We start from the raw sequence: 21,070 nt of genomic DNA, 5'->3' as shown, positions 1-21,070 counted from the left end.
TGTATCAGGTTCCTGCCAGCAAGCACATGTTGGCATCAGCAATAGTGTCTGGGTTTGGTGTCTGTATGTGGATTGATCCCCAGGTGGGGCAGTCTCTGGATGGCCTTCCCTTTAGTCTCTGCTCCACACTTTGTCCCTGTATTTCTTTTAGACAGGAGCAATTCTGGGTTAAAATTTTGGAGATGGGTGGGTGGCCACATCCCTCAACCACATCCTTATTGCCTAGCCCACATAAGTTCCTATCCATGCCTAACCTCTAGATATGGTCCCAACAGGTTCTCTCTTGCCTCGACAGGGCTCTTGCTTTCCTGGCATCTGGGGATTTCTGGTTGCTACCCCCAGTTCCCCATCCCCCATTGCTATACACCTCTGTTCAATTTCCTAGCCTTCTGTACATCTCCTCTATCTCCTCCCATACCTGAATTTGCCACTGTTTTCCCCCTCCTCTCTTCCTCCCAAATCCCTCCCACCCTCTACTTCCCTTGGTAATATTTTTCTCCCTTCTAAGTAGGACTGAAGCATCCAATCTTTTGTCTTCCTTCCTCTTGAGCTTCATGTGTTTTGTGGGTTGTATCATGGGTATTCCACATCCTTTGCCTAATATAAACTTAATATACCATGTGTGTTCCTTTGTGACTGAGTTACCTCACTCAGGATAATATTTTCTAGATCCATCCATTTGCCTGTGAATTTTGTGAAGTCATTGTCTTTAATAGGTGAGTAGTACTTCATTGTGTAAATGTACCACATTTTCTGAATCCATTCCTCTGTTGAGAGACATCTGGGTTCTTTCCAACTTCTGGCTATTATAAATATGGCTGCTATGAACATAGTGGAGCATGTGCCCTTATTTCATGTTGGAACATCTTCTGGGTGTATGCCCATGAGTAGTATTGTAAGACTCTGGTGAGCCTTTCCTGACTGGGACCTCTTGAGTGAACAACTCAGAGTCAGGGATTGATACAAAAAGCAAGAGGAATGTATTGTTCCAACATATTGGGGTCGCCCTGCACATGGAGAGAGAATGACCACATGCAGCCCACCCAGCGGGCCTCTAAACAGTCCTCAGGGCAGCAGCCATTAGGCACAATGTGATTGGCAGAACAGTGTTCTTTAAACTGATTGGTTGGTAGGGAATGAGGTACGTGGCTAACAGTCTCAGAATAACTCTGGGCCTCCCCTAGCTGCAGGTACCTCCCTATGGTCTGAGGAATGTAATTTACCTGCTCCCTTCTGGAGGGGTCTGGTGGAATTTTCCAGCATTCCTGAGCTGACCCTTTCAGTACAGCTGAGTCCTCAGGCAGTTCTGTGTCATTGTGTCCCATACATTTGGGTATGTTGTGCCTTCATTTTCATTGTACTCTACTTCTTCCTTGACCAAGTTATCATCGAGTAGTACGTTGTTCAGCTTCCATGTGTATGTAGGCTTTCTGTTGTTTTTATCGTTATTGAAGACCAGCCTTAGTCTGTAGTGATCTGATAGGATGCATGGGATTATTTCAATCTTCTTGTATCTGTTGAGGTTTGTTTTTTGCTATGGTCAATTTTGGAGAAGGTACCATGAGGTGCTAAGAAGAGGGTATATTCTTTTGTATTAGGATAAAATGTCCTATAGATATCTGTTAAATCCATTTGGTTCATAACTTCTGTTAGTTTCACTGCGTCTCTGTTTAGTTTCTGTTTCCATGATCTGTCCATTGATGAGAATGGGGTGTTGAAATCTCCCACTATTATTGTGTGAGGTGCAACATGTGCTTTGAGCTTTAGTTAGTAAAGTTTCTCTTATGAATGTGGGTGCCCTTGCATTTGGAGCATAGATGTTCAGAATTGAGAGATCATCTTGGTAGATTTTTCCTTTGAGAAGTGTTCTTTCTTATCTTTTAAAATAACTTTTGTTTGAAAGTTGATTTTATTTGCTATTAGAATGGCTAATCCATCTTGTTTCTTGGGACCATTTGCTTGGAAAAAATTTTCCAGCTTTTTACTCTGAGTTAGTGTCTGTCTTTGTCACTGAGGTGCATTTCCCATATACAGCAAAATGCTGGGTCCTGTTTAAGTATACAGTCTGTTAGTCTATGTCTTTTTTATTGGGAAATTGAGACCATTGGTGTTAAGAGATACTAAGAAAAAGTGATCGATTGTTGCTTCCTGTTATTTTTGTTGTTAGAGATGGAATTATGTTTGTGTGGCTGCCTTCTTTTGGGTTTGCTGAAAAAAGGTTACTTTCTTGCCCTTTTTAGGGTGTAATTTCCCTTCTTGTGTTGGAGTTTTCCATCTATTATCCATTGTAGGACTGGATTTGTGGAGTGATATTGTGTAAATTTGGTTTGGTCATGGAATATCTTGGTTTCTCCATCTATGGTAATTGAGAGTTTTGCTGGGTATAGTAGCCTGGGCTGGTTCCCTTAGGGTCTGTATAATACCTCTCCCGGATCTTCTAGCTTTCATAGTCTCTGCTGCAAAGTCTAGTGTAATTCTGATAGGTCTGCCTTTATATGTTATTTGACCTTTTTCCCTTACTGCTTTTTGTGACCTTCTCTTGCCCACTGTTCTCAAGAATAGCAGCCAGCAACCTGACCACCCGCCTCCTGAAGCTTTTAATATTCTTTGTTTTGTGCATTTGGTGTTTTGACTATTATGTGACAGGAAGAATTTCTTTTCTGGTCCAGTCTGTTTGGAGTTCTGTAGGCTTCTTGTTTGTTTTTGGGCATCTCTTTCTTTAGGTTAGGGAAGTTTTCTCCTACATGTTTGTTAAAGATATTTACTGGTCCTTTAAGTTGGGTATCTTCACTTTCTTCTATACCTATTATCCAGAGGTTTGGTCTTCTCATTGTGTCCTGGATTTCCTAGATGTTTCCCGTTAAGAGTTTTTTTTTGCATTTTGCGTTTTCTTTTACTATTGTGTCAATATTTTCTATGGTATCTTCTGCACCTGAGATTCTTTCTTCTATCTCTTGTATTCTGCCATTGATGCTTTTATCTATGACTCCTGATCTCTTTCCTAGGTTTGCTATCTCCAGGGTTGTCCCCCTTTGTGATTTCTTTATTGTTTGTATTTCCATTTTTAGATTCTGGATGGTTTTGTCCAATTCCTTCATCTGTTTGGTTATGTTTTCTTGTAATTTTTTTAAGTAATTTTCATGTTTCTTCTTTAAGGGCTTCTACCTGTTTACCTGTATTCTCCTATATTTCTTTAGGTGAGTTATTTAAGTCCTCTATCATCATCATAAGATGTGATTTTTAAATCAGAGTCTTACTATTCTGGTGTTTTGGGGGTATCCAGGGCTTGCTGTGGTGGGAGAACTTGTTCTGATGATGCCAACTAGCTTTGGTTCTGTTGCTTATGTTCTTGTACTTGCCTCTCACCTTCTGGTTATCTGTGGTGTTAGCCGGTCTTGCTGTCTCTGACTGTGGCTTGTCCTTCCTGTAATCCTTTGTGTCAGCAATCCTGGGAGACCATTTCTCTCTGGGAGGAATTTGGATATGGAGAGCTGTGGAACAGGGTCAAGTCTGGGGCACAGACAGAAACTTGAAGGGTCCTGCCCTAGGCTGCCCTTGGTTCCTGTACCCTGAGGGTTCTGGGCTGGTTCCTCAGAACAGAACTTGTGGTCTTACCTGTGCTCTCAGGTGAGACCAGCTCTCTCCCAGCGGGATTTGGGTATAGAGAGCTATGACACAGGGTCAGCTCCAGGTGCAGAATCAGAAACTGAATTTTAAATATAATTTTAATTAAAATTAAAAAATGGAGAGGCCTCATGTGTCCAGTATCTTAGACAGACGATTATAAATTGGCATGATTCTTCTTTGACACCAAATAACATAAATGTAGAAGATAAGTTTTTGACCAAGTCTGTATTAGTTACATTTCTGTTGCTATGATAAAGCTTGACAATCAAAGGAAACTGAATGAACAGTGAGTGTACTTTAGCTTATGTCCAGAGAGAAACTCTGTAATGGCAAGGGAGCCATGACAGCAGGCAGCGGGAGCAGGAAGCTGAGAGCTCATATTGTCAACCACAGACACAAAGCAGAGAAATGGAACCAGAAGCGAGGTGAGGCTGTAAGCACCCAAAACCTGCATCCATGATTGCTTTCTCCAGCAAGGCTCTATCTCCTCAGAGCTCCACAACCTCCCAAACAGCACCACCAACTGGGGACCAAGCATTCAAATACCAGAGCCTATAACAGACATTTCTCATTCAAATCATCACAATGCTGATGCGCTGAGTTCTGGGCCAATTATATAAGATAAATGGAAACTTGAGAACAATTCGTTACTAACTCCATCAAGTAACAAGAAGGGATCTTTCTAGATTGGCCTATTGTTATCCTTAATGTTAGTCACTCCGAATCTATCTTTGATATTTGTATTCATAGAGTTCTTGGTTGTTTTATTGTGATGAAGAAAACCCCAGTAAAACTTAAGGGGCTGGTGGTAATTGTTCCTAGATTGTTACAGTCTTGGCTTACAATGTTTGTTCTAGCACACAGCCTCCTGGGTGACTAGACACAGGTGTCTGTGTTCAATCCAGAGAGGAGAGAAGGAGCTACTGGATATGAGAGTTGGACTTCTGTGGCTCGTCCCTCTCTTCACACTCACTGAGGGCACTGATGGCTTCCTGCAGGTGAGCTGGTGCACGACTTATTTCTCTTGGCAACCATCTCTCCACATTCCTGGTACCTTCAGAATCTATAACTCTCCAGGCAACTGAAAGGCAGAGGTCGGTGGATTGGCATCAGAGGTCTAAAGGCCTTGTCTTAGGATTACCAGCACTGACTGTGAGGTCTTCAATAAGTTATTTTATCTCTTTGATTGCGCATGAGGCCCTCCCATGAATATTTAACTATCTTGGAGATCTTGTCTCATTCAACATGTTCTATGCTATGGCCTCTTGGGCACAGAAAAACCATATGGGTGGACACTAACACCTGTGGGCCTTCTCTATCACTTCCACTTCCCCTTTTATTCTGTCACTGTTGTTTAGTTCAGGGTCTCATGCAGACCCGGGCTGGTCCCAAACTCATAGTGTAGCTGAGGGTAGCTTTGAACTATTCAACTTCCTGCCTCTGCCTCCTAAGTTTGAAGGTTACAGATGTGTGTCACCATCTTACCTTTGTTTTATGGTGTGTGTGTGTGTGTGTGTGTGAGAGAGAGAGAGAGAGAGAGAGAGAGAGAGAGAGGGAGGAAGAAAGGGAGAGAGGGAGAGGGAGAGGGAGGGAGGGAGAGGGAGAAGGAGAGGGAAAGGGAGAGATGGTCTTCTCATATAGTTCTGCCTGGTATGGAACTCTGTGTGGACCAGGTTAGCCTCAAACCTGCAGCAATCTTTCTGCCTCTGTCTCTCAAGCACCAGTGTATCCACTGTTCTTAGCTTTCTTTCTATTTGTTTATATTTGTTATACATCGGTGAGTATGTATGCTCCCACTTGTGCGGACACACATGGATAAGCCTGTGTAAACACATAGAGGCCTTGATATCAGGAATCTTCTCCAATGGTTTTTCCACTTTATTTACCGAGGCAGGATCTCTTAGGCCCGGAGGTCAGTGACATGATGACTCTCGCTGGCCACTTGCTTTGGGGACTCTGTCTCCACCTCCGAAGGCTGGAATTCAAGGCAGGTTACCTTGTCTACTCCATGTTTGCATAGATTCTGGGGATCCCAACTCTTCCCCTTACATAGCAAGTGCTTTAACCTGAGCCTTACCCCAGCCACGGCCTCCTTATTATCTTTCATCAAGGACAGGATTGTGGCTTGAATGTTTTCTGCTCACTGATGACTCCCTAAAGCGTATTTCTATCTGGATGCTTCCTGCTTAACTCCTCACCCGTGTGCCCACCATCCTTGTGTTCCTCAACTTTGGGTCCCAAACTGAACCCCCGAATTTTTCCTACCAAACCTACTCCTCCTTTCCCGTGACAACTCTTTCCTCTTGGGTAAAAATGGTGCCATGCTTGAGTCTTTGTCACATTGTATATTTGGATCATTTAAAGTGGATCTTTAAAATATACCCAGAAGTCAGACACATCTGATTTCATCCACTGCTGCTGCCTCTGTCTACGGCTTTATATTCTCGTTCCTGTATTGCTTCCATAACTCCACAAGCATTTTCATAGCTCCTGGGCTTGGCCATTCGAAACGTGGCTTCAGGATTAAGGCCTCTGGAAAGTTTGAGTGGATCTTTATTTTGTTCCCCCTGTTCAAACTGAGCTCACTGGGGTAAACACTAAAAACCAGGCGACTCAGTGGAGAAGAGCTCTCCTTCTGCCAGCCTGGAAGGCCTAAGCTGGATTCCCCAGCATGTGGTTTAAAAAGGCTGGGCATGGGTGGCTGTATTTCCAGTCCTGGGGTGGGGGTGGAACCCAGCAGCCACAGAGTCAGGCATTTGAGCCAAAACAGCCACCAGCTCCACTGCAGTGAGAAACCCTGTCTCCAAGGAATACACTAAAGAGAGGAAGATGCTCAATAGCTTCCTCTCGTCCTCTTACATACAAATGGGTACACTCACTAATATACCCGTGTACTTGCAGCACACACACACACACACACACACACACCCTACAACAGCACTTCTCTCACTCCCCTCCTTAAAAATCTTTCTGTGGTTTGATAGATGTATATGACCGGCCCGTATGAACTCCATCTCTTGCTCCTCTCCATTCTCAGTAGGCCCCACCCCCACCCTGACCCCGCCTCGACCTGACCCTGCCTCGACCTGACCCCGCCCGACCCACTGCACCCTGCCCTCATGCTCTCCCAATCCCTCTAGCTTCACAGCTGTGCAGTGTCAGTCACAGCACTGGGCCTGTGCACCTGCTGTTCCTGCTTCCTGCGAAGCTTTTTCCTGCAGGCAGCTTCACTTGCTCCAAACAGCCTGCCCTGGTCCTCAGCCTTCTCCCACCATCCTTGCCTTGGGTATTAGGTCAGCGGTTTCAGGTCATTTGGGAAACTCAACAGATCTTTGGTTTGCAGATCTCAAAGATTCACCATAGTTATCTTTCTCTCTCTCTTCCTTCCTCTCTTTTTTCCTCTCTTTCTTTCTTTCTTTCTTTCTTTCTTTCTTTCTTTCTTTCTTTCTTTCTTTCTTTCTTTCTTTCTTTCTTTCTTTCTTTCTTTCTTTCTTTCTTTCTTTCTTTCTTTCTTTCTTTCTTTCTTTCTTCCTTCCTTCCTTTCTTCCTTCCTTCCTTCCTTCCTTCCTTCCTTCCTTCCTTCCTTCCTTCCTTCCTTTCTTTCTTTCTTTCTTTCTTTCTTTTTCTTTCTTTCTTTCTTTCTTTCTTTCAGCAGAAAAAGGATGGCCACATCCACAGAACAAAAGGAGATATCAGTGTGGTTGAGAAAAGGCACCCAGGTAAGATTCTTTTAGAGGTACTGGAACACTGCACACTGAGACCAAGGAAACAGCATCCCTACCTCTGCAATGGTTCGGTGATCTTAGGCATGCTATGAAATTTTCCAAATCTGTAAAGTGAGAAGAATAATAATTCTTAATAATCCTCAGTTCTGAGGATTAAACACACAGTGTATTAAGTTGGTATATTTATTGCTTTGGCCAAACACCTTATTAAAGCTCTACGGGGGTGGGGGGTGGGGGACTGGCTTGTTTAGGTTCACGGTTTAAAGGGCCAGACAGTCCGCCATGCCAGGAAGGGACGGCAGCTGGAGCTTGAGGGAGCACTCACACTCTGTCCACACTCAAGCTGAGGTGCGAATGCTCATGCTTGACTCACTCTTTCTCCTTTAATTCAGCTCATGTAATGGCACCCGCTCGGTTCAGGGTGGGGTTCCTCTTCTCAGTTAGACCTTTCTGGAAACTCTTTCGAATGCACCTCCAGAGGTGTGTCTCCTAGATTACTACAAATCCAGGCAAGCTGAGATTGGAGATGAGCGTCTTGCACCATCCCCGACATCAGTCTGTCCTTTAATTTTCTTTTGTGTTTCCCTCCTGTGGATGTAATTAATGGGCAGAGCTCTTAACTTGGGGATGGGTCCTGGTGTGGATTTAAACGCGCAGAGTGGCAGCACTGAATGTATTTCCTTATGAAAACATTGGTCCACATAGATGATGGCTGGGTTCTAGGATCCAGTCCTCAAAGGCCTTTCTGACATGCAATGCACTTAAATGCACTAGCATATGGCCGTGTGTTAGCCATAACACGGAACATATTCCCATGCAAGAGTATGGTTCTTCAAGGAAATAAAACAAAAATCTCAACACGGAGTGTGACAAACAAGATCTCCTCCAACAGTAACAATGACAATAAAAGCACAGCAAGTCTTTATTTTCTGGCCTGTCACTATGCCAGGCAGTGTTTAGCCCTATTGTAAGCATTAAAGCCTCACACTCACTTTGGCTGTTTATGGTCATCTTTATTTTAAAGATAGTGAATCTAGGGCCTAGAGCTAGGGACAGGATTAAACTGGGACTTTCTGGTTTCAGTACCATTAGTTCCTGAGAAAGCGACCCAGGGTTTTATTTACCCTGTTCTCCATCTTTGGGATGAATTCCCAAGGCCTGTGGGAACTGTAGACAAGATTTGAACGCAGTCAGTCTGGCTGTAGAGCCAGCAGGTACCACCCAAAGTAAGATGGGGCCTGGCATGTGGAACCCAAGGATTCCAGAGCCCTGAGTACAAAAGCCTTGTCTGTGGAGGGGGTGGGAGGGGAGAACGGAAAGTGATTTATTTATAGAAGTAAGTAGCTAGAGGTAAGTGTACACAGACTCAAGTTAAGGTCTAATTGTGTTTTGCTTTTGTATTGAAGCAAATCCTAAAACTCCCACTAATGATTGGACCATCTTTCAAAAGGGGGAAGCTGGGGTGTTTGTATGTTGCAGATACTTCAAGGAAACCAAAGCTAGGGTAGGGAGGAAGAGTGGGTAGGGCCTTCAAGCCTGTTTCCCCTTGACTCTAGGGTAGTCCAGAGAGCGTGGGAACGACTGGCCTAGCAGAAGTGGGGGAGAGATGTGCATGTGTAAGGCACGACTGCTTGCACACATGTTACGTCAACGTCTGGATATTCAGAATGTAGTGACAAGCATCACAGACAGTTCAAGAGCTCTAAGCAGGGCAGGATGACTGCTAAGTGATCTTCCCCACAGACCATTATCTTCTAGTAACTTCTCTCTACCTCCAGTCCAGGAGTATGAGGTGTTACTTCAGATGACATACAAAGATCCAGCAGAGAAGAGAGAACTGAAGAGATTTCTGAAGCTCTTGAAAGCCGGATCGCTGAGCTTACATGGCCCTAGCAAGATCATCAGAGTGAAGGCTACCACATGTAAATCGACTGGGAGTGTAAACAGGGAGTGGGTGAGACACAACAGAGGGTTGCTCTGGGAGGAATGATTCTCCTGCAAGCTCTGCAGCATCAAGAGCTAACGTTTCTTCTTCATGTGACATGCCGATGGCATGCTGGCAAGGGGGCTGTGTCTGGGGTTGTCCCTCAGGTACCAGCGGACAGGGGAGGTCTTACTTCAAATGTATCTGTTCAGAGTACTAAAGAAATGAAACCCCGGAGACCCTTACACAGGCAATGACATTCTTTGAGTGAGAAGAGAGATATTAATTCTATTCCTATTTTATTGGCCATAATTTAGTCTATGACTCAGCCCAGGCTCATGGGGCTAGGATATGAAATCCTATTGTATTTCTTGAAGATAGCAAGGACTAGTTGGTAACACAAACCACAAAAGTGGCTCCCAGCGAAGTTCAGTGACTCGTGTAAAACTGAGATTCAGAGTGTTCAGACCCCAGGCAGCCGCAGGAGCAGGGAACCGAACAGAAGTGCAAACTCTTGGTCCACTTCATGCTTGTTGGATCATAAGCTCTGAGGTGAAGTGCTTCGGCGGTCCTGAGGCATGGGAAGGTTTGGCCAGCACTCACTTCTCTGTACCTTTCTCAAACATGACCGGGACCATCCTGCTTCACCCTTCCGTTAAGAGGGAAAGATTTTCGATGGGCATGTCAGGTCCAATACAGAACAGCAAACCCACAACATTGACAGGTAGACATTCGCACCACGTGCCCTACCTCTAAATCATCCTGCATGTCTAAAGTTCTAGAACATTACAAATTTGTATGTGTATGAATGTTTTGCATGCATGTGTATTTGTGGACTACATGCGTGCTTGGTACCTGAGAGGACCAGAGGAAAGCTTCAGAATTAGAGTTCCAGATGTCAGTGAGCTACTGGGCGGGTGCTGAGAATGCATCCCAGGTCTCCGGCAGAGCAGCAAGTGCTCTTAAACACTGAGCCAGGTCGTCTTCAGCCCTAGCACGTGCAGTGCTGATTGACGTACAGATAGGGGCTGAAACGACACAGTGGTCAACTACCCTTAGACCTCTTCAATGGCTCTAGCTTGTGACTGTGCCTGCCTGCCTTTCTCTCACACCACAGTGGATCCTCGTAGGGCCCGTAGCCTTGCTTTGGATGCTAAGCCTGGCCATTTGGGTTTCATCTTTGCTGAGATTTTCACACTAACTCTGATAGTCTACAGAGTTGGACATTTCTGCATTGCCACCCTTCCAGCCTCTGCTGAGGGATCCTTGGTTCAGATTCCAGTCAGAGCCAAGGACTGGGCACATGTTGGTTTAGAAAATGTGGTCTATTTACACAATGGAATACTACTCAGCAATTAAAACAATGAAGTCATGAAATTCTTAGGCAAATGGTTGGAATTGGAAAATATCATCCTAAGTGAGGTAACCCAATCACAAAAGAACACACATGGAATGCAGTCACTGATAAGTGGATATTAGCCCAGAAGCTCTGAATACCCAAGGCACAATTCACATATCAAATGATGCCCAAGAAGAAGGAAGGAGAGGGCCCTGGTCCTGGAAAGGCTTGATGCAGCATTGTAGGGGAGTACAGGACAGAGGAGTGGGAGGGGGTTGATTGGGGAATGGGCAGAGGGAAGAGGGCTTATAGGACTTATGGGGAGGGGGAAACTGGGAAAGGGGAAATCATTTGGAATATAAACAAAGAATATAGAAAATAAAAAAGAAATAATAAATGAATAGATTAAAAGAAAAAAGAAAACAGACACAGAGACATGGTGTTCTATTTCTTTTTCTATACGCAGTCTGCAGAGGCAGAAAAGGGTTCCTGGATTGTGCCTGCGAAGACAGCTACACTTGGTTTCCTCCCTCCTGCCTTGACCCCCAGAACTGCTACCTTCACACAACTGGGCCTCTCCCAAGCTGCATTTGCCCTTTCAGGGGCCTCAGGCAGAGCGTTAACTTCTGTGAGAGAGCAAGTAAGTGCCCATTGGCTGGGCTGCTCTCAGCCCCGCATCCTACAGACACTGCACTGTACACTCTGCCTGGCTAGGGCGGCTGATGCCAAAGGGCAGTGGTGAGGTGGAGGTGTCCTGTTAGCTTTGTCTGGATCCAGCCAAGGCTCCAGCGGCAGATCCAAAACCACACGATGAGGTTTGGATGTCGTTCTGACTTCTCGGTACAGCTCTGTGACTGCAGGATTCTATTGAGATTTAGAAAGACACCAAAATCCAAGTGAGCTACTAGCTGTCAGAGTTAGAGCAGTCTCCTTCTCCCCTTTCCCTTTACCAGAGTCAGTTCTAGACTGTGAATGCAGGAGGAGCACCTGGTGATTGCATTGAAAGGCCTGCCCTGGGTTATAACACATATATTCTGAATCACACACACACACACAGAGAGAGAGAGAGAGAGAGAGAGAGAGAGAGAGAGACAGACAGAGAGACAGAGAGACAGAGAGACAGAGAGAGACAGAGAGAGACAGAGAGAGAGAGACAGAGAGATACAAAGACACAGATAGCAGAAAGAGACACAGATAGAGACTCACTCAACATACACACAGAGAAAATACAAGACACAAACTGTCTCCCCCCCCTCTCTCTCTCACACACACACACAGAGACAGAGAGAGAGAGAGACAGAGAGACAGAGAGACAGAGAGACAGAGAGATACAAAGACACAGCAGAAACAGACACAGATAGAGACTCTCATTCAACATACACAGAGAAAATGCAAGACACAAACTGTCTCCCCCCCTCTCTCTCTCACACACACACACACAGAGAGAGAGAGACACACACACACAGAGAGAGACAGAGAGATACAAAGACACAGATAGCAGAAACAGACACAGATAGAGACTCTCACTCAACATACACAGAGAGAAAATGCAAGACACAAACTCTGTCTCCCCCACCCTCTCTCTCTCTCTCACACACACACACACACACACACACACACACACACACATAACGCACGTAACCTAGCACCCAGGAGACAGAGCCAAGAGGATTGCTTTGCGTTTGAGGACAGACTGAGCTACATAGTGAGTTCCAGGACAGTCAAGGGGAAGACAAGGAACAGGAGAATGAAGTGGAGGAAGAGGAGCATCTCTCCAGTGACTACTCTAGTCATCACGAAACTCTGGGTTTTAGATCTGAGGAGAGAAAAGATTGAGGGAGGAGCCAGAAATAATCCAGTTTAACTGGGCATACCTGGTACAGCTTCCCAGGACCACAGCAATTCATGTTAAGGTGATCATGACTCTATAAAGGACCATCTTCATGTCCAGTTCCAGGGCAAACTCTCCAGGAGGCCCCAATGCTTTTGCCTTGCTATGTATGAATTATCAGGTTAGTAAGGGAGGCAGGTATAGTCAGATGAAGAAAATGGGGCGGGAAAACTGAGGAAGAAAGAATTTTCCACTTGGGGACCAGAGAAGGGCTTCCAGAGCAGCTAACAATTAGGCCCTGAATGAAGAGTGGACAGGAGATATCCTTAGAGAACAACTCTGTACAGACACGCACTAGCCCTGAGCTAGTAAGAACGGGGCTTATAAGGAGCTAGCAAATTGCTTTAAAGTTGTGTTGTGGCTGGGGAGACGTCTCAGTAAATAAAGTGCTTGGTGTGCAAGCATGAAGACACGGGGAAGCACTGGTGCGGTATCCCTGGGCTCTCTGGTCTGCTAATCCACCTGAATTGCAAAGCTCCAGGTCAGTGAGAGACCCTGTCTCACATACCATTTCCATGTACACACACACACACACACACACACACACACACACACACACACACACACACATGCTATCATGACTGTTAGAAACTCACCATTGAAAACTGGTTTTCTTTCTTTCCTTTATTATTTTAGATGAATATATTTTATGAAAGTAAATGGAAATATCATAGGTTCAGGATTGTACTTTCATAATCTCGTGCTTCTGATAAAATCAAGTAAGACATTTATTTTTATCTAAAGATTTTTTCTCTTCTACTTCCCATAGAGGTTTGGGGCACTTTTGAAATTGATAAAAAATTTCCTGAAGCCCTTTGGAATTCATCATCTGATGTATATGCCCACTACACAACTGAAATTGAAACTCAAGTAAGCACTACTTAGTATGTAAGGATTTTCTTTCTCACCATAAGTTCTGATGCCTTTCAATTTAGAACATGCATTCAATACACATTTCATATGTGTGCATGTTTGTATATTAGGGTGTACCCATGTGGGTGCTGTGTACATGTGTAGGGGACACAGAAAATCAGACTCAATGTTTTGTTTTCCCCTCAACCCCTGCTTGTTCTGTTTTTCCGTTTTTAGACAGGAGCTTTCTTTGGCCTAACTGACTAGTAGGTCTGTCTGATCTGCTTGCCTCGGCCTCTGATATGGGTCCTGGGGCTCAAACTCAGGTCTTCATGCAAGACAAGGTGCTTTACTGATTTAATTATCACCCTAGCTCCTTTTTAAAATTTTTTTCTATATTCTTTGTTTACATTTCAAATGCTTTCCCCTTTCCTGGTTCCCCCCTCCCCATTGGTCTCATAAGCCCTCTTCCCTCTGCCCATTTCCCAATCACCCTTCCTCCCATTTCCCTGTCCTGGACTCCCCTACAATGCTGGATCAACTCTTTTCAGAACCAGGGCCCTCTCTTTCCCTCTTCTTGGGTATCATTTGATATACTAATTGTGTCTCACCCTAGCTCCTTAATAACATATTTTTTTTACAGATTTATTTAATTTTGAAGTGTGTGTGTGTGTGTGTGTGTGTGTATTCTATGCATGCATGTATGACTGCACATACCCACAGAGCCCGGAAAAGGCCATCAGATTCCCTGAAGTTAGACTTGTGCATGGCTATGAGTCACTTAATATGGATGCTGGGACAGAGAACTCAAGTCCTCTGCATGTTCCTAACTGCAGAGCCAACTCTTTGGTCCCTTACTACATATTTAATTACTTATTTTGCATGAGTTCCACTCGACTCGCAGTTGATGATCCTTTAACATTTTCCTGAGACATTACCTCTAAATTGCCTTGTGTCTGGTTTTGTGGACTTATTTGAATATTGTACTAAAGATTCTTGACTATTTTATGGTTTTTAATCACACATAGTAAAGTACCATGATCTAAGCTCAATTCTCAGCGTTTTACTTTGTCCCACAAAAAAGCATCTCTTAGAAGCTGAACAGAGTTACTGAATAAAACATTACCTCATAGCAAAGTCACGTAAGAACTAGACCAGTCAATCTGAGGACCAGAACATAGACCTGTGTACATTGATTTCACTGCAGTCATGCAAGAACAGATCAGTCAGTGTGCTTATGTTGAGAACCAGAACATAGACCTGGGTACATTTATTGTATTATTTAGTACCCTACTCCCCACTATTCTAAGAGGTTGATTATCCCACCATTACCAACCCCCCTCTCTCTGTTCATGTGCGAAGGCCAGAGGTAGATCTCAAGTGCCTTCCTGTTCAAAGGTATCTACACATTATCAAATTATTTTGCAAGGCAAGGTTTCCCATTGGTCTTACCAACTGACGACTGGTTGACCAACAAGCTCTACCTGTCTCCACTTCCCAGGGCTAGGGCTCCAGATATATACTCTGCTTGTGTGAGTGCTAGGAACCTGAACTCAACTCCTCATGATTGTGGTGATGACTTCGCTAATGAAACCATCTCACCAGCCTCTGATACCTCACTTTTTCTTAGCATGGTCAAAAATAAATTGTGTGTGTGTGTGTGTGTGTGTGTTTATTCTCAATTGCTACTTGACTATATTTGTTATGACATATAACTTCTTCCCATGGACCCTTCTTCTTTTGTTCATCTGTTACTGCTTTGTTTATTGTTTGCATCTGTATTTTGCTCCAATGTCCTTTTGATGTGTGAGGACAAAGATTGAATCATTGTCTTTTGTGTTCTTTCTAAGCTTAAAGAAGTATACAGAAGGGTCCATGGTTTTGAGTCAGTTCGGGTCACCCAGCTTCGGTAAGTCCCATCTGGTCTCAGAAGAGCTGCTCTAGAATTCTTCACTGGGCCTGAGAATGCCCAGTGATATTTCTGCTGCCTTTGACAGAATTGTAAAGTCAATGCTAGGAAGATAGTTTAGTTGGTGTATACATTGCAAGCCTGAGGTCTGGAGTATGACCCCAGAACCCACATAATAGTGCCTGGCATGGTAGTGCACACATTTATTCCCAGTGACAAGGCAGTAGAAAGAGGGGATCCCTGGGGTTTACTGGCCATTAAGACTCACCTAATTAATGAGGTCCAGGCCACAGAGAGATCCTGTCTCATAAGGAGTAGAAGGTATTCCTAATGGCAACCTGAGGATGTTCTCTGACCTCCACATGCAAGTACACACATGCATGGGAACACACATACACATTCATACAGAGAAGAACACACACACACACACACACACACACACACTAAAAAAATTGTAACTACATAGGCATAAGGGCGTGGGACCTTGAGAGGAAGAGGGAGATCATAGAGTTCAGGTTAGGGAAAGGGTGAGAGGTGGCATTGGGGTGTATGTGTAGAGAAGTGAGCATTTCCTGCCACAGCAGACATGGCGTTGTATAATTTGGAGTCAGAATGGAAACCTTGAATAAATTATCCTTCCGGGAAGGCAGGTATCAAGTATAGACTGTGGTTCAAAACGCAGAGGTCATTGTCTACAGCAAATACAGGAATATTTAGTAAATTAGCCTTTTGTTTATGATTCAATTCAAAGTTATTTGGAGTTGAGCATGCGTGCCTCCACTGCCAGATCCTTGTGGTCCACTTGCTGGAGGAAGTATCTCAGAGGTCAAGGAACGTGACTCATTATTTTTTCCATGGTCCACTTCAAACCAGTCATGGGGAATTTTCAACAACACTTGCTATAAATATAGCCCTATTCCATAAAGTCATTTAGAAAGTCCCCCGGGAAGAATTTTCTTTAAAACCCAACACAGAGAACACTGCTTCCATCCCTGAGTGAACCTGTATCATGGATCATTTTCCTTTTGTGCCTTTTCTGTCAGTGACCTCTTAGATGAAGCTGAGATCCAATCCCAATGACTTTTACACTCAGAAGTTCAAAAAGTGTGATGGTGCAAGCTTGGAATCCTAGAGCTTGGGATGTAGAGGCAGGAGGATTGCTATTATTTCAGGACTTACCTAGAGCACAGAGTGGATACAAGGGCAGCCTGGGTTACACAGGGAGACCTTGTCTCAAAACAAAACAATCTGTAGGAAGATAGTTGGCAAAGGGTACAGGATGGGGGTGAGGGTGAGGGTGGGTGGTGTGTGGGGGGCAGGGGGGCATCTAGGCAAGAGCATCAAGAATTTGCACTTCAGAGCTTCTGAGGTTCTCATTCTTCTAACGTTGCTTCTCTTTGTGTCTCAATTCCTTTTATTTAAATTGAAAGTAGATTCTTTTCTCATGCAATATATCCCGATTCTATTTTCCGCTCCCTCTATTCCTCCCACTTTAACTTGAGCGGCTGCAGGGCTGGAGACACGGCTCAGCTGTAAAGGATGCATTCGGGTCTTCTAGAGTACTTGAGCTTAGTTCCCAGCACCTATACCAGGTGGTTTGCAGCCATCTGTAACTCCACCTCCCGGGGTATCTGATACCTTCTTCTGATCCCCCCTTGGCACTTCCCCCCTCAACACACTCATACAGATAATTAAAAAAAATAAACATTTCAAATTTTTATTTTGCACTTTTATTTTAAAGCATGTAAAAATCTTTTTTTTTTTAATTGAAGAGAATATAACAATAAGACAGGAGTGGCTGAGCATGGTGGCTTACACAAATAGTCACCGCACTTAGGAAACTGAGACAGGAGGATTGCTGCAAGTTCCAAGCCAGCCTGGGTTCCATAGGGAAAAACACAAAACCAAAGAGTGAGGGTAAGATGGCACTGATCTCACGGATCGACCATAGGGCTAATTTCATCAACTCGGGTGCACGTGTGCTCCCCTGCCTCAGACACCCTCTGTGGTCCTGCGGTTTCCAACTGTGTCACTGAACTCTGAGTATGAGCCACCAACCTGACATCTCTGCTTGCTCTTCCAGTGAGCATGCAAAGCACACGTCTACTCCCTGCTCCCCCAGCCCACCCACTCCTGGCCAGCCACCTTCTCCACCTGCCTACCAGTTGCTGGACTCAAACCTCTGCTCTCGGCTGTGTTCTGAGCTGTGAGGAACGCATCACGCTGTACACAGAGCCTCAGTGTACAGTTCCATCAGATCTGACCAACTGCACACAGCTCCTCCCACCTGACAGGACATCTCCAGATCCCCCTGCTCCTCTAGTTTCTTCCTCGCCAAGGTCCAGGGCTACCTCCACACACTCCACCAGGAGCAGCCACTGGGTCTATCTCCCTCGGCTGGTTTAACCTGCTTGAGAATGTCGTATAAATAGAATATAATTTTGTTTGTTTGTTTGTTTGTTTGTTTGTTTTATTACATAGCTCAGCATGAAATACTCCAAGTTCGTTCTATTTTTCTCAGTAGCTGTGAGTCCCACCTTCTTAGTGTCCAGTAGTATTCCACTGTGTAAATGCACTAACTAACCTTGCTTTCTGTCCTGTGCAGTTCTTCTTAATTCATTTCCTTCTTGTACCCCCCAAATCTGCTTCCCTAGCAGCCCATTAAATAGAACATCAATCTAAGTGTTTCCACATAAATGGTTATTCAGCTAGTTCAAGCCAAACCACCGCTTTCTCAGTTCATCTTCCTGCTTTTCTTTATTGCTGTCGTTTGGCTTGTGTACTTCCCCTGCATTGCTTCCCACTGTCCTCTCTCCCCACTGACCCAGAACTTTTGCAGATGCTTGCGTGCTATCCCATAAGCCCCTCATCACTGAGCCTCCTCTTGTTGTCTGTGCTGACTAGTTATACATCAACTGAAGCTAGAGACCTATTTAGGAAGAGGGAGTTTTAGTTGAGAAAATGCCTCTCTAAGATTTGCCTGTACATGAGCCTGGAGTACAGGAGAGGAGAGGAGAGGAGAGGAGAGGAGAGGAGAGGAGAGGAGAGGAGAGGGGAGGGGAGGGGAGGGGAGGGGAGGGGAGGGGAGGGGAGGGGAGGGGAGGGGAGGAGAGGAGAGGAGAGGAGAGGAGAGGGGAGGGAAGGGGAGGGGAGGGGAGGGGAGGGGAGGGGGGGAGGGGAAGGGAGAGGGGAGGGGAGGGGAGGGGAGGAGAGGAGAGGAGAGGGGAGGGAAGGGGAGGGGAGGGGAGGGGGAGGGAAGGAGAGGAGAGGAGAAGAGAGGGGGAGGGGAGAAGAGGGGAGGGGAGGGGGGGAGAGGAGAGGAGAGGAGAGAGGAGAGGGGAGAGGAGAGGGGAGAGGAGAGGAGAGGATTGTAGGTGGTGCCATCCCTGGACCGGTGCCCTGGGTGTCATAAAGACAGGTTGCTGAGGAAACCGGGGAACAAGCCAGTTAGCCCTGTTCTTCCATGGCTTTGGTTTTAGTTCCTACTTCCAGGTTCCTGCCCCGTTTGAGTTCCTGGCCTGATAAAGTGAGGTTTCCTCAGTAGTAGACTGTTACCTTGAAGGGTAAGCAAAAGAAAACTCATTCTTTCCCATGTTTCTTTTGGTCATGGTGTTAGATCACAGCAATGGTAACTTTAACTAAGACATCATTGTAAGGACCTGTTTCAAAAACAGGGATGTTTGTCACGGAGAAACCATCTCCACGCAGCCATGTATAGTGTGAGGCCTTTACTTCCTCCTTCTGTGGCTGTCACTGCCTGTCTCTCATGCCATTTAACATTTAGAAATGTGTGTGGACATGTGGATGCATGTGGGCATGCATACACACACAAATGAATATGTACCTATGCATGCATGGATGCAAATGTATGTGCATGTGGATGTGTGAATGTTTATGTGTGAATATAAGTATGCATGAATGCCTACATGCATCATGTGTGTGTTGCTCATATTTCTCTGCCCCACAGAGGAACGCAGCAGATCTGCTTGCTTTTCTCCTATAGACTCCATGCCATGCATTTCCAGATTGCCCCAAGAGACTGAATAAAGGTTCAGTGAATTTCTTTCTTCCCACATCCTTACTGCAGGAAGGGAAGCATCATTGTTGGTTATGAAGTGACCGGTTCCACTAGCCCTGCTGAACTCCTCTCTGCCATTGAGCAGGAGGCTGAAAAGGCACAGGCGGCCCTGAGAAGGCAGTTTCCAGTCAGATATGGCTCTTTTCGAGTGTTCCGGAAAGGTAACGCTGGGCTCCCATCTTTGCTTCAGTCTCATTAGTCACACACAGTGTCCTCCGAAATCAGAGTTCTCAGAGAACTGTTCTAACACCTGCTTTTGCTGGAAACTGTCCATTTTCCCCTCATCACTGGACAGACTCAACCCCAGCTACTTGGAGAATCTCAGATAAACATCTGGAAGCGCTGACCTCACCACAGCCTGTGACGGGAGTGACTCGGCTGTGCTTCGCTTTTGTGGGTGCACATATGTGCGTGCTCTTGGTTCAAGGTGGATGTTGGGTGCCTTCCTCAGTTGCGGTTCATTTTAGAGATCAAGGCGGAGTCTCCTACTGGACCTGGAGCTGTCATTCCCAGGACATTTGGCTAGCCAGCTTGATCTGAAAATTTCCTGCTTCTCTCTCCTGAATGCTGGTGGGATGCCAGGTGGGCTACGGTGCCCACTTGGCGTTCTTGTGGGTTCTGAGGATCTGAAGTATCTGATCTTGTGCTCGCATGGCAGGGGTTTAACCCACAGAGCTGTTTCTAGCCTTCTAGTATTTTCCTAAGTGATTTCATCGTGCCTTGTGTTCACTTAATACCAACCAGCTGATAGTCCTTTGAGAACAAAGTTTCTGGCATCAGTCAGATCCAGGGGAGGAGAAATCATCTTGAATAGGAGGCATTAGGAAGAAGAAGGAGTCTGAGGATGCTCTTGGGCATCAACAATGTACCCGTGCTTCCAAATTTTGCCTGGGTTTTAAATCTGGAAATATAACTTCTAAAGCACTTAAATAGTGCATTTTTTTTGAAGAGTGCTGGAATGTTCTAGAGTCATCTTTTCCCCTGTATCTGTTATTTTTCAGCTCAGTGTAACAGCATCTCCTTTGGATTCGGGTCTGAGGATGATGAATATACTCTACCCTGCAGCAGTGGCTTCACAGGAAGTGTGACGGTCAGGTGTCAGTCCTCAGGGTGGCAGATCACCAGGGACTCCTGTGTGCTCTCTCAGCTGGAAGAACTGAAGAAGGTGACTCATTTGGGGTGTTTTATTGTTTTTGTTGTTGTTTCTTTTTATAGAGAGTTTGAATTTCACAGTAAGCATCTCCTAGAGATTCTGACTAGGTAGAGGATCAAAGGTGACTATCGATATCTTTGAACAGAATGAGAAGTCTGAAGGCTCTGTTGGGTTTTGGTTAACCAGGGATTGCAAGCATGACCGACAGAGTCAGAAAATATCTAATGGCTTTGTCTTAGTAAAGTTACTCAATGCTAAGATATATGATAGATGTTAAAACACCAACTAAGGAAGACTTGGGAATCCAAGAGTCCTTGGAGTTGAATATTAAAGGGATGCATGAACCAGGGCAATGTACTTAATATAAGAGAGAATATATAAATATCAGAATAGTGAGTGGGTTGTACACAGGTGACCCATTCAATAGATTTTAAAAGCTATCTGGTCTTCCAACCACATAACTATGTATGTGTATGTGTATATGTATGTATATACACACAGACATACATTCAGGAAACAAAAAGCCAAGCAGCTAGTGGTCCATCTGGTAGCAGTAACATTGATCTCAAAAC

The 21,070-nt window shown here is 44.9% G+C and overlaps 1 protein-coding gene across 1 annotated transcript in view; it reads left to right on the top strand.

The window, feature by feature from the left end:
• The first annotated feature begins 4,556 nt into the window (after positions 1-4,556).
• Positions 4,557-21,070, top strand: part of Adgrf1 (adhesion G protein-coupled receptor F1) — a 33,386-nt gene continuing 16,872 nt past the window's right edge. The window contains exons 1-8 of the mRNA XM_052193593.1: positions 4,557-4,625; positions 7,280-7,346; positions 9,131-9,274; positions 11,082-11,255; positions 13,276-13,376; positions 15,209-15,267; positions 19,355-19,506; positions 20,347-20,510. Coding sequence (XP_052049553.1) covers positions 4,557-4,625; positions 7,280-7,346; positions 9,131-9,274; positions 11,082-11,255; positions 13,276-13,376; positions 15,209-15,267; positions 19,355-19,506; positions 20,347-20,510 — 930 coding nt within the window. The remainder of the gene's footprint in view (positions 4,626-7,279; positions 7,347-9,130; positions 9,275-11,081; positions 11,256-13,275; positions 13,377-15,208; positions 15,268-19,354; positions 19,507-20,346; positions 20,511-21,070) is intronic.

This window comes from Apodemus sylvaticus, chromosome 9, assembly GCF_947179515.1.
Source record: "Apodemus sylvaticus chromosome 9, mApoSyl1.1, whole genome shotgun sequence".
NCBI lineage: Eukaryota > Metazoa > Chordata > Mammalia > Rodentia > Muridae > Apodemus > Apodemus sylvaticus.
This window is presented reverse-complemented; position numbering and strand designations above follow the sequence as displayed.